Source organism: Olea europaea, chromosome 10 (genome assembly GCF_002742605.1).
Source record: "Olea europaea var. sylvestris chromosome 10, O_europaea_v1, whole genome shotgun sequence".
Classification (NCBI taxonomy): Eukaryota; Viridiplantae; Streptophyta; class Magnoliopsida; order Lamiales; family Oleaceae; genus Olea; species Olea europaea.
The window spans coordinates 33,654,428-33,668,646 of record NC_036246.1 but is presented as its reverse complement, the minus strand read 5'-3'; the positions used below and the strand labels follow the sequence as shown (position 1 = coordinate 33,668,646).

Below are 14,219 nucleotides of genomic sequence, written 5' to 3'. Positions count from 1 at the left end.
CAATTTGTAACATTTTGCGTTGTTGATCGTACATTTGATTATTTACAGATGACACTAATGTAGTAGAAGCAGATCAGAATATGATTAATGAATAGATTATGTTTCAGTCGCCGTTCCAATTTTCTGCCAACTGTTAGCTTCTTCATTTTTTTGCCTTTTTGATGTTTCACTCGTAACCTACATTACAAAAATATAATAATACAAAGAAACAAATTCTATTTTCGGTAAGTTTAGAGTTCGCTATACTAAATCTTTTTTCTGCTTTGTTTAATTCATTGCTAAATTTAAAGAAAGATATTTCTACTCCGTTCAGGTCGTTGACAACTACAAGAAGTCATTTAAATTTGGATATACCTATTGATGCTACCAAAAATCGTACCTGTAGATTTTTCGAGCTTGATGACTGATGAGGAGCACGAACGTGATCTTTCGGTACCGAAAACAAAGACAACGAGGTGTGTTCTCGTCGCCCCTCCGATGTTTAAGTCAGAAAGGGAATTATATGCGTAAGGCTATGTGTTGGAGAACAATGAAAAACTTACCTGAATAATGGCTCAAGGTTCTGTATTTATAGTAGTAAGTGACATTCTCCTAGTGGGACTCAACTAGCTGGATGTCCTTATCTGTTGGAGTCCTGAATAGTTAAGGAGTTGGTCGGATTCCATAATTATACGTGGGATAGAATCCTTGCGGGAGTCAAGAGTCCTAATTGCGTAGGAATTCTAAAGGGTCAACCATCGTCGGTTGTGAGGGGAGCATATGCCCTAGGACTGTGATGCTCGAGGACAAAATATTGCAATATGCGAAGCAGCCAGGCGAAGGTGGTCGGGCGTAATGTCTCGAGGATGCACATGCTCAAGGACACCATAGTTGGATTTATAACTTTATCAAAAATAGTCGTCGGGATAATGTATTGATCGGGGATATTGGAAAATGTCACCATCATTGGCCTCCGTGCATATATGCTCGAAGACTTTGCTCGAGGATATGATGCAAAGAGACTGGAAATAAAAGCTCGAGTATTTAGCTCGAGGATTTTTTGATCACAGGTGTTTAGAAGGGCTGACGTGTACTGACGTAAGCCCTAGAATAGGAAAAGGCGGTAAACAATGGTAGGGGTGGATGTAGGACACGTGCCCAGATATGACGGTCGAGGTAGTGACTTCTGGGCTTCCTGCTCCTGTTGCCTATAAATATCCTCTCTACATTTCATTTTTCACTTTTTACTCTCAGTAAACTTCTCTCGCTAATCGTCGGGATCGAAACTTTGAGTTTTTAGGCGTCGACTTTAAGGTAAGACCTCGAGTTTTTAAGTTATTCTTTAGGCATTTTTTACCTAGGTCAGGATGTCTAGTAGTGGCAGTAGTGAGTCTTCATCCTCATCCTCGAGGAGTACTCCCGAGGATATAGGATGCTCGATCATACCTATGGCTGTCCCAATTAATGCCCAACCTCGGGCACAAAGTATCCCGACCCCGTTGAGGTACCCGAGGTTCCCTGTAAATTTAAAGAACATCTAGCAATATCGACGGCTAGGGAGCATGGGCTCATGCCCAAATGTGATATTAGGACGCCAGGGGTAGAGGATAGGATGGCCTTTGCTCGGGATGGAGAGTTCGTAATTTTTAGGGACTCACTTAAGGGGGGATTTAGGTGGCCTCTGCATCCCTTTTTGTGTCTTTATTGGTCGAGCATAATATGAGCCCTGGACAGCTCGTGCCAAACGGGTGGAGGATGCTCACCTATTTCTTTATAGCCTGTAGATACCTAGGTATTAACCCATACGTCGATCTCTGTAGAATGGTCTTCGACCTGAAACAGCTTCCTCAATATACTTGTTTTGCTTACCTTTCATCTCGAGGAGGATTTAGATTACCGAGGATGCCCAGTTCTTAAAAAGGATGGAAAGAAAAGTGGTTTTATGTCGTTCATCAGGATAGTGACCTTCCTTTTAGTCCTAGGTGGGTTTTACCCGACACTCCCAGATTTTGCGAAGGCCAGGCCTATTTTGAGTCTTTAGAAAGACATCGAGTAATGTTAGAGAACCTCGAGCCTCTTGTATATGATATAGATGACATCCTCAGGAATGACGTTCTCGATCTCGCGGATGTGAAAGGCACTGAGGGTAGGACTTTTTTGCCTTCTTCCTTATTGATCTGTCTTTGAACGTATAATTGTGCTCGTGTCAATGACTTGTTTTTTGCAGAGATGACTTTTGATTCTTCAGCCCTTAGACAGGCCGTGACCAAGAAGTCGAAGGCCCCTCAAGCTCGAGCTCCAGGGCAAAAAAGAGGGAAGAAAAGAGCTCGAGATTTAGGCCCCGAGAATATTAGGAGTGGGCCAGGGGAAACTTCTGCCGGGGGACAAACCCCGACCACCCAGGCCAATGAGACTCCAACAGCACCACCTCGGTCACGTCCTCCGCCAAGGGATACTCCTAAGGTTGTTGACCTCGAGGATGAGGTCCCACCTATGCCTTCCTTCCAAGATCAGGATCCTGACTGGTGTTCCCTGGTGTCCAGCATCGTGGACAAGTATCGGAAGGACCTCGGTTTTGATGAGGGCATGAAGGCTCTTGAATCTCTCACTCTGAAAGTAAGCTCGCTCAACTTACTTGGTGTTTAATATAAGGTTTATATGATGTGCTTGCTTAAGCTCGGGTTTGTATGATGCAGGCTCTGAGCATTGCCCGAGGCCTTTCTCTGAAGGGGAAAGACGAGGCACAAAAAACTACTGGACTCGAGGACGTTTCTCAAGCACACGAGAAGAGGATAGCCAACTTGGAGGCTGAGCGCTTTCTTCTTCAGAAGGAGCTCGAGGACTCGAAGAACGACGTCCAGAAAGCTCGAGAAGAGGCTGGAGCTGCCAAGGGCGAGGCTGAAGGTTTAAAGCTCGAGATCGAGCGTTTAAAGATTGATTTTGAGACTCGCCTGGCTGAAGCTCGAGGGGTTGAGATCGAGGACTTCAAAATGTCCGAGGAGTTCAACGGTCTTAAGGGAGAGTAGGCCATTGGCTCGTACTTCCATGCTTTCAAGGAGGCTCGGGCATTTTTGAGATCGAAGCCCGACACCAAACCCGAGGATTTAAAGAGCATCCCTGAGGTTGCTGATGACCTCGAGCTTTCAGAGTCCGAGAAAATCGTCGAGGACCATGAGGTCGATGTTGACGGCGAGGACGCGGTAGAGGAGCGGGGGAGCACAACCTCGGGAGAAAGGGCCGAGGACCTAGATTAGTTTATGTCTTTTCTTATGATGACACCCCCTTTCTTTTTGTAATTTGAACATGTATTTTGCTCGATCAAGTAATTTTCTTTTTGCTGTATAGCTGATGTCTTGATCATGACAAACTCAAATAGCTCGATGATATGGTTCAATAACTCAACGCCTAAGATGAACTGAAACTCGACGCCTAAGATGAATTGAAACTCGATGCCTAGAGTAGTTAAAATATCTCGAGGACTTAATATGTGAAATCATTTCCGAACATTATAGCATGTACACAAAATTATCCCGAGGACGCAAATTGTAAAATCATTTTTGAACATCAAGTGTTGAACTCGAGCATGTAGACAAGTTACCTCGAGGACTCATTTGTAAAATCATTTTTGAACATCAAGTGTTGAACTCGAGCTTGTAGACAAGTTACCTCGATGACAAAAAAGATTAATTATCTCGACGACTAATATTACATCTCGATGATTGAGAAGAAATAACTCAACTTTAAACAAGTTACAACGCCGAGGACAATGGTGAAAGTAGGATATATCTTAACACTAAACACTTAACACTCGAGGGGTGGTAACTTCGAGGTGTACGAAGAATTGTGACCGACCTCTGTACAGAAAGTACATCCCGAGCTTTCACTTTGGAACCTAAACAATAATTCATGATGTATATCCTCGGGATGTTTAGTTGCTCGGGGCTCTAAGATTTTGTGCTTGCTCGGGGTAAGGCTTTCATTGGCTTGTCGAGGACAAGGCTTAGGTCGGCTTGCTCGAGGGCAAGGCTTACATTGGCTTGTCGAGGACAAGGCTTTGGTCGGCTTGCTCGAGGGCAAGGCTTACATTGGCTTGTCGAGGACAAGGCTTAGGCAATTCCTGGACACAAAGCAAACTATCGGGGTGTTATACCCAAGGCTTGTATTTATTAATTGCTCGGACTGGACTCGAATTTATATTGTATCCAAGCTGCCTACGTACCCAAACGGGATCAAGCCGAACGTAGTTCATTACAAAAGAAAACGGAAAACATGCATGGGCACGCAGGCCCGCTAAACTAGAAATAAAATGCAAGGGCACGCAGGCCCGAAGAACCGAAAATAACATTCAGAAGAATTAAAAATGCAAGAAAAGAAATTCTCCTAAATGGCATCGGGAATGTTACTTATAATATATTTTTAGATTATCGACATTCCAGGGCCTTGGAAGAGGTCTACCCGAAGTGTCTCTTAGGCTGCATGCTCCTTTGCGAACCTGTCGTATGACCTCAAAGGGTCCTTCCTAGATGGGCCCGAGCTTCCCTGGGGGGTGACCTGCTGCTTCGGCCCTCCTCAAGGCCAAGTCGCCGGCTCTGAACCTCCAAGTCTTGACTTTACTATTAAAATGTTTTGCTGTCTTAGTTTGGTAAGAAGCCACCTTTATAGTAGCTTGCTCCTGTACTTCTTCCAAGAGATCAAGGTGTTCAGTTGTATGCTCTGAGGTTTCTGGCACGAGCCTCTTATGGCTTGGCAGTTTAATTTCCATCGGGACCATTGCTTCAATGCCATAGGCTAACATAAAAGGGGTTTCTACTGTGGTTGTCCTATGAGTTGTTCTATACGTCCACAGTATAGAAGGCAGCTCGTCGGACCAAGAACCCCTAGCATTGCTAATTCTTGTTCGGAGGTCTTGTAATATGCTTCGATTTGTAACATCAGCCAGACCATTGCTCCGAGGATGCGAAACTGATGTTAGACGGTGATCAATCCCAAGGTTTGAGCAAAAGTCCCTAAACTGTTGATTGTCAAATTGCTTGCCATTGTCGGTGATGAGGACCTTCGGTATCCCAAACCTGCAAATGATAGACTTCCAAGTGAAGGCTCTTAGCTTAGGCTCCGATATCGTGGCGAGAGGTTCGGCCTCTGCCCATTTTGTGAAATACTCTACTGCTACAGCAACAAACTTTAATTGACCTCTTGCCACAGGAAAAGGGCCGAGGATGTCAACTCCCCATTGTTCAAAAGGGGCCGAACAGTTAATGTTGGTGAGGTCTTCAGCTGGTGAGTGGATAACATTACCAAACCTCTGGCATCTATCACATCTCTTAACATATTCTGAGGCGTCTTTCTTCATAGTTGGCCAATAGTACCCATATCGTATGAGTTTAAAGGCCAGGGCCCTGGCTCCTTAATGATTCCCGCACACACCTTCATGAACTTCAGCAAGGGCCTGGGATGATTCTGATGGTCTGAGGCACCTTAGGTATAGAAGAGTAATACTTCTGCGAAAAAGGACACCGCTGATCATGCAGTACCTAGGAGCTCGAGCTCTGATGCTTCTAGCCAACCTGGTATTGCTTGGTAGATTTTCATTTGTGATGAATTCTATGATTGGGTCCATCCAAGATGGTTCGTTGTCAATGTCCATGATATCGGGGATTTGATTGATGCTAGGTTCTATAATGACTTTGATGTGAACTGTTCTGTCCAGGCTGTCTACCCCCATGAACACAAGCCTGGATAATGCGTCGGCTTTCCCTTTTTCCTTTCGAGCAATTTTTGCGATTTCACAACTCTTGAATTTTCGTTGAACATCTTGAACCTTCATGCAGTACAAACTCATTTTCTCGTCTTTCCTTTCAAATGATCCTTCAATCTGTCCGACCACCAGTTGTGAATCGCTGAATATCTTCACGAACTCGAGCTCAAGGCTAAGGGCTAGCTCCAGAGCAATAACGACGGCCTCATACTTGGCCTCGTTATTGGTTGTTTCAAACTCGAACCTAAGAGCGCATTGAATCTCCGTTTGTTTGTCAGGGTTGATGATGATGACCCCTGCACCCGAGCCCGAGGAGTTCGATGCTCCATCTACAAAAATTTGCCAAGTGTCCAAACTGGTGCTCATGCTCGAGCTTTCACCTGGCCCCCGAGGCCTAGGGGTAGTTCTGCAATGAAGTCGGCTAGTGCTTGGGCTTTAATAGATGGGCGTGGTTTGAATTCGATGTCAAATTCTCCAAGCTCAATCGCCCATTTCATCAGCCTTGTTGAGACGTCCGGCTTTTGAAGTATATGCCTAAGTGGTTGATTAGTGAGCACCACAATAGGGTGAGATTGAAAATACTGCCGGAGTTTTCGTGCTGCTATCACCAAGGCAAGGGCAAGTTGTTCCGCCAAAGTATACCTTGTTTTCGCATCTAGTAGGGCCTTGCTTACATAGTAGATAGGTTGTTGGACTCCGTTAACCTCTTTTACCAAGACCCCGCTGATCGCGTTTTGAGATACGGCCAGATACAAAAATAAGGTGTCACCAGGCTCAGGCCTAATGAGAATAGGAGGAGATGCCAATGTTTGCTTGAGCTCCTGAAAAGCTTTCTCACAGTCTTCACTCCAATCAAAGCCTTGGTTTCCTCTGAGGACTTTGAAGAAGGGATAGCACCTGTCTGATGCTCTGGACATGAACCTGTTCAAGGCTGCTATCATACAAGTCAACCTCTGTACCTCTTTCTTGTTCCTTGGTGATTCCATAGACGTCAAGGCTTGTATTTTGTCAGGGTTAGCCTCTATCCCCCGGTGAGTGATCATAAAGCCCAAGAACTTGCCCGAGGCTATGCCGAATGCACATTTTGCGGGGTTCAACTTCATTCTGTACTTTCGCAAGGTGTCGAAAACCTCTTCAAGATCTGAAATATGCTGGTCCACCTGTTTGCTCTTGACCACCATGTCATCAATGTACGCCTCTACATTCCTTCCAATCAAGTTAGGAAAGACTCTGTTGATGAGCCTTTGGTATGTTGCCCCTGCATTCTTCAAACCAAAAGGCATGACCTTATAATAGTATATGGCGGAATCGGCCATGAATGACGTCTTTTCTTGATCTTCCTCGACCATGAGGATTTGATGATAACCAGAAAATGCATCCAAAAAGCTGTATAGCTTATGTCCAGATGTGCTATCCACCAAGTTGTCAATCCGCGGTAGGGGATAACTATCCTTTGGACATGCTTTGTTAAGATCTGTGAAGTCAATGCAGACCCTCCACTTACCATTGGCCTTCTTCACTAAAACAACATTGGCAAGCCAATAGGGATATTGGACCTCCCGAATGAATTGAGCACTGACGAGTTTGTTAATTTCTTCGCGAATGACCTCCCGGCGTTCTGGGGCAAACTGTCTTTTCCTCTGCTTTACTGGTCTGGGCCCTGGACTAATGTTAAGCCTGTGGACTGCAATTTTGGGGTCTATCCCTGGCATATCCTCAACCTTCCAGGCAAAAACGTCAATGTTGCGAGATAAGCAACCAATAAGTTCTATCTTTAGGGTGACGTCAAGATCCCGACCAATCGTCACCTTCTTATCCTGCTCGAGCTCAATTTCCACCAATTCTTCGACAGGAGCAAGTCTGACTTGTTGCCCGGCCTCGGGCTCAGTCCTTGAGATTTGCATGACGTCGTTATTTATTTCCCGAACGCTGGCAACATAGCATTGTCTGGCAGCTGTCTGGTCTCCACACACGACCTCAACGCCATTACTTGTTGGAAACTTCATGGCTAGGTGGAAGGTAGACACAATGGCTTTGATCTTATTCATGAGTGGTCTTCCCAGAATAGCGTTATAGGCCATTGAGACACGTACCACTTGAAAAGAGGTCATCTCCGTAACCTGTTTCTGGCCAAAACCCAAAGTTAGAGGAAGCTCGACGACGCCCTCTAGAGTGATGACTCCTCCCCCAAACCCCTAGAAAGGAGTTTTAACCGCTTTGAGCTGCTGAGATGAGATTCCCATTTTGGCAAAAGTTTCTTGTGAAAGTATATTGGTCGCACTCCCGTTGTCAACCAAGATTCTCTTTACTTCAAAATTGGCCACAATCGCTGAAATGACCAAGGCGTCATCATGTGGAAGTGATACACCTTCTAAGTCCCCGGTTCCAAAAGTAATATCCTCCCGCTTTCCATGAGGCATTCCAGAGGCCAAGGCATGTTGTCGGGCATATTGTTTTCTTCCACTGTTGGAGTCTTCTCCCGAGGCAATACCCCCAATGATGATATTGATGGTTCCAGCAGTGGGTTGACCATCCCTTTTTGCTTCAGGGGCTTTTTCCCTACCAAGATCGTTCCTCGGGCGTTTATCGTTACCGACGTAGGAACTTAGGAGTCCTCTTTTAATAAGGGCTTCAATCTCCCGTTGCAGGGCCTTACAGTTCTCCGTGGTATGCCCATGATCCCGATGGAAATCGCAGTACTTGTTCATGTCCCTGGATTCGGGTGGTGACCTCATTCTGACAGGCCATTTGAGTTCCTTCATATCCTTGATCTCCATCAATATATTTGTCTTTGACGTATTTAAAGCGTAAATGACGTCGGGGGAACCTCCTATCTCTGTTTTCTCCGAGGTTGTTCTTCACAGGGGTTCGGGTCATGCTGTCGTTTATGCTCGACCCTGTCATGGGGTGGTCCAACATTTCTCAGGTTCAGTGTTTCCTCCATGTTTATGTACTTCTCGGCTCGGGTAAGAAGCTCGGTCACTGTCTTTGGCAGAGTTTTGGATATAGACATCTTGAAAGCCTCACACTTTATGGCGTATGTGAGGGCAGAAACTGCTGCAGTTATATGTAGGTCGGGAATCTGAAGTCTTTCCTTGTTAAACCTGGTCATGAAGTCACGTAGGGTCTCATTTTGCCCTTGTCTAAGTTGCATGAGGGAAGCCGCTGTCTTCCTGATGCATTTACTACTTGCGAAGAAAGCAAAGAACTTGTCTGCCAAATCCGAGAATGAGGCTATGGAGTTGGGCTCTAAGGTTGAGAACCAATCCCTAGCAGCATTCGTCAAAGTTTGTGGGAAGGCCTTGCACATCACCTGATCTGGTGCGACCTGTAGATTCATGACATCCGTGTATATGTTAAGATGATTGATTGGATCGGTGGTCCCATCATATTCTTTGATCCTAGGATACTTAAATCTGTCTGGCAAGGGGAATGTCAATATCTCGGGAGTAAAGGGAGTGTTGGGACTGAATCTTGTCGTCCCTTTGTTGACCTGAAGTAGGCCTGCCGTAATTCCTTCTTGAATAATCCTAGCGAGTTCCTCGGACTCCATGGTCACTGATCTCGAGGCCGAGGTCACATGTGGTATACCCGAGGCCCCTGCTCCGCCATTGTCAGGGACATGTCTTTGAGCTCGAGCTCGAGCATCAGCCATAAAACCCCCCTGGGGTGCTGGTGTGGGTGACGGATGCGAATTTCTTTGACTTAGCAGCTGAGTCAGTGTGGCGACCTGTTGTCTGAGCTCTTCAAAGGCTCCAGCAGTGACGACTGCCGGCTGGGGCTCTGGCACTTCTAATGATTCCTCTTGAGGAACAGGGACATCCTCAGGAGGGGGTTGGTTTGGAACGGATGAGCTTGCTGGTGGAAGACCTAAACGTGTGTTTACCATGGCTTTTGGTAGCGTTTCCCGCAGACGACGCAAATGATGCTACCAAAAATCGTACCTGTAGATTTTCCGAGTTTGATGACTGATGAGGAGCACGAACGTGATCTTCCGGTACCTGAAACAAAGGCAACGAGGTGTATTCTCGTCGCCCCTCCGATGCTTAAGTCAGAAAGGGAATTATATGCGTGAGGCTATGTGCTGGAGAACAATGAAAAACGTACCTGAATAATGGCTCAAGGTTTTGTATTTATAGTAGTACGTGACATTCTCCTAATGGGACTCGAGGACAAAATATTGCAATATGCGAAGCAGCCAGGCGAAGGTGGTCGGGCGTAATGTCTCAAGGATGCACATGCTCGAGGACACAATAGTTGGATTTATAACTTTATCAAAAATAGTCGTCGGGATAATGTATTGATCGGGGATATTGGAAAATGTCACCATCACCCATCATTTCTCTACTTGTGTTAAGCAAACTGTCCTCTCGACTCCAAGAGAGCAATAACGTTCATCAAGAATAAATAATGGTTCCTTCTTTCAAAAAGTTGATTGAGAACACCCATTAATTAAGTGAAAATTGATTTGTATTATATATTTTGAGCAAACTACACAATGTATAACTGCTAAATTAACGTCTCTTTTGATAGCTTGAATCACAAGGGGAGTTAGGACTCGACGTATAATTTTATTATTTAATTATGTGATTTTGTTTAATTAAGAGACAATTGTACCATTAGTACGCCTGGCTCGCAAAAGGCATAAAATCGTGCCTGCAAGCACTCCCGAAAATATTCTAACGTGTTTTATATAGAAATCAGGCTTCAATTGGATTGCTTGACTCTCTGCCCGAGATGCTCACGAACCAAATGATCAAGCCCATCTCGGTAGCTGGATCGGCCCATGTACAACTACCATTGCCCATTAGATTGGGCCCAACGAACAAAAGCCTATTATAAACGGGTCTGTCTTAATCGGATCAATTCTTTATTGGTTCATGATCAGTTGGGTCTCTGGTCAGAACAGTCGGGGTTCCCGCGCTCTTGAGAACTTTCTAGTTATGGCCAAATCAGCTGAATGATATTTTTCTCGATCTCTCTTTGGATTTCTACATGCAACACTGCGTGTTCATTATCTCGAACCCTCTACACCCTTCAACACCGGTAGGCCCACCCCTCCCCAACAAAATCCCAACCTATATATACCACTCTATCTTTTTATTCATAGGCAGCACATATTCTCTCGAAGCAAGCAATACAAAACAGACAGACCAACAATACGTGTTCTTGTTTTAGCTAAGTAATCCATTCAAGAACCCACAAAAAATCTTGTTTTAGTTTTGTGAATTCTTTGTTAGTGATGGCGAAAACAGAGGGCAAGGCTATTGGTATTGATCTTGGCACAACATACAGTTGTGTTGGAGTGTGGCAAAATGATCGAGTCGAAATAATTCCCAATGATCAAGGCAATAGAACAACACCATCCTACGTTGCGTTCACAGATACTGAGAGGCTCATAGGTGATGCAGCCAAGAATCAAGTGGCTATGAACCCACAAAACACCGTTTTCGATGCGAAACGCCTCATCGGTCGAAGATACTCCGATCCTTCTGTGCAGAATGATATGAAGCTCTGGCCGTTTAAGGTGATTGCGGGACCTGGTGATAAACCCATGATTGTGGTTGATTACAAGGGCGAAAAGAAACAGTTTGCGCCTGAGGAGATTTCGTCGATGGTTTTGACTAAGATGAAGGAAATTGCCGAGACTTTCTTGGGGCAAACTATTAAGAATGCAGTGGTGACCGTGCCTGCTTATTTTAACGATTCGCAGAGGCAGGCCACGAAGGATGCTGGGGCTATTGCTGGGCTCAATGTGATGAGGATTATAAACGAACCTACTGCTGCTGCTATAGCTTATGGATTGGACAAGAAGGCCTCGAGGACTGGTGAAAAGAATGTGTTGATTTTCGATCTCGGAGGTGGGACTTTTGATGTTTCGCTTTTGACGATAGAGGAAGGGATTTTCGAGGTTAAGGCCACTGCTGGTGACACTCATTTGGGGGGTGAAGATTTTGACAATAGGCTGGTAAATCACTTTGCGGCCGAGTTCAAGAGGAAGCACAAGAAGGATATAAGTGGCAATGCCAGGGCGTTGAGGAGGTTAAGGACAGCTTGTGAGAGGGCAAAGAGGACTTTGTCTTCAACTACACAGACGACGATAGAGATTGATTCTTTGTACGAGGGTATTGATTTCTATGCCACAATCACGAGGGCGAGATTTGAGGAGCTGAACATGGATTTGTTCAGGAAATGTATGGAGCCTGTGGAGAAATGTTTAAGGGATTCCAAGATTGATAAGAGCCAAGTCCATGACGTGGTGCTTGTGGGAGGTTCGACGAGGATTCCAAAAGTGCAGCAACTCTTGCAGGATTTTTTCAATGGGAAGGAGCTTTGCAAGAGTATAAATCCGGACGAGGCTGTGGCTTATGGAGCTGCAGTTCAGGCCGCGATTCTTTGCGGTGAAGGCAATGAGAAGGTTCAAGATTTACTGCTGCTTGATGTTACACCTCTCAGTCTTGGTATTGAGACTGCTGGTGGTGTGATGACAGTTTTGATTCCAAGAAACACGACGATTCCCGCCAAGAAAGAGCAAATCTTCTCAACCTACTCTGACAATCAGCCCGGCGTTCTCATTCAGGTGTATGAAGGAGAGAGGCCTATGACGAAAGATAACAATCTTCTGGGGACTTTTGAGCTCAAAGGTATACCACCAGCACCAAGAGGTGTGCCACAGATCAATGTCTGTTTTGACATTGATGCGAATGGTATTTTGAATGTATCAGCCGAGGACAAGACTGCTGGTGTAAAGAACAAGATTACAATCACAAATGACAAGGGAAGACTGAGCAAGGAAGAGATTGAGAGGATGGTTCAGGAGGCTGAGAAGTACAAGGCTGAAGATGAAACCGTGAAGAAGAAGGTGGAGGCGAAGAATGCATTGGAGAATTACGCATATAACATGAGGAACACTATAAAGGATGAGAAAATCGGAGGGAAGTTGGATCCCTCTGATAAGCAGAAAATTGAGAAGGCAATCGATGACGCTATTGAGTGGTTGGACCGGAACCAGTTGGCTGAAGTGGATGAACTTGAAGACAAATTGAAGGAGCTTGAGGATTTGTGCAATCCCATTATTTCTAAGATGTACCAGGGTGCTGGTGGTGCTGGTGGAGATGTGCCAATGGGCGGTGCTAGTGGTGCAGAGATGCCGGGAGCTGGTTATGGCAAGGCTAGCTCTGGCAACACCGGTGCTGGGCCCAAGATTGAGGAAGTTGATTAAAGGGTGGAAAGCTGAAAATGGTTCTGTTTTATGACATGTTCTGTTATGTGTTGTTCTGTTCTATTGTACAAGTTGGAGGACGTTCATGAACTAGTAGCTATACGTGTTCTTGAGATGTATCCTAGTATATCTTTCTGATATAATAAACATCATATTTTCACTTCAGTAGTTGAGATTTTGCTAGTAGCTCTACATGTTCTTGAGATGTATCCTTGTATATCTTTCTGATATAATAAAACATCATATTTTCACATCAGTATAGATTGATGTACCTCCCATAATCCCACTAGTTGAGATCGATGAAGTCCCCAAAATACAGGTCGCTGGGGAGAGAGAGCTTTCGGAAGATGCTATTTTGGGGATACAACTATAGCTGTGTGCTCTGTTTTTGTCCCAGTGTTACAACCCATGAGGATTGCAAGTTTCACGTGTTAGTAATATTTGATCTAATGGTTTTGTGTACAAATTGATATGTAGTTCATCCATGCATGTTCTTGAGATGTGTCCTATTGCATGCTGTAAACAAATACATTTTTCTGATACGATTAAAAACATCATTTTTTCCCGTTAATATAGATTGATGTAGCTCCCATATTCCATTAGTTAAGATTGTGATGAAGTCCCGAAAAATCCAGTTCGTGTCTGGGGAGAAAGAGTTCTTGGACGACACTATTTTGGGGATATCTCTTCTGATTTTGTCCCAATATCACAACCCAAGAGGACTGTCAAGTTTCACATCTTGGTAACATTTGATCTGATACTTTAATTTACAGATTGATAACAGTGGATGGCCTATAGAGAGATTTAGACTACCTTTTCATCTTTAGGATTTATGATTCTGCTTTCTTGGCCGTGTTACTTTCATTTGCAGCAATATTGGAAGTCTATGGTTAGCAGTCTGTTAAATTTTGCAAACAAGAACGATATCTGTGACCATCTGTGTATTTCATCATTGCAACATATAAAGTCAACTAGTGCGGTTGGTAATGAGGCATTTTGCAGCTGCTTTCAGTCTGTCTAAGCCACGGTCTAATTCTGATGAAGACGGGGGCTTAGGATCCAATATATTCGCCTTATTCAAACATAATGCAAGAGCTTCAAAAAGGAGACAAATCTACGCAAGTGAATAAATTTAGTACACTAGGCACTTTAAAGAAACATGTCTTAAGGACTTGGCAAAATGATCCATCTCCTATCTTTTGATTAGAAAAATGGCACATACTACGGGTAATTGTTCACTGAAAATACAACTCTGCGAAGCGG

The 14,219-nt window shown here is 44.6% G+C and overlaps 2 protein-coding genes across 2 annotated transcripts; one reads left to right on the top strand and one right to left on the bottom strand.

The window, feature by feature from the left end:
* Positions 1–7,929: 7,929 nt before the first annotated feature.
* On the bottom strand, positions 7,930–8,511 carry LOC111400562. The gene has a single exon (XM_023027970.1). The coding sequence runs from the start codon at positions 8,509–8,511 to the stop codon at positions 7,930–7,932; it is 582 nt and encodes a 193-aa protein (XP_022883738.1).
* Positions 8,512–10,831: 2,320 nt separating this feature from the next.
* Positions 10,832–13,212, top strand: LOC111401920 (heat shock 70 kDa protein). Its single transcript, XM_023029898.1, has one exon. The coding sequence runs from the start codon at positions 10,977–10,979 to the stop codon at positions 12,954–12,956; it is 1,980 nt and encodes a 659-aa protein (XP_022885666.1). The 5' UTR covers positions 10,832–10,976; the 3' UTR covers positions 12,957–13,212.
* The last annotated feature ends 1,007 nt before the right edge of the window (positions 13,213–14,219 follow it).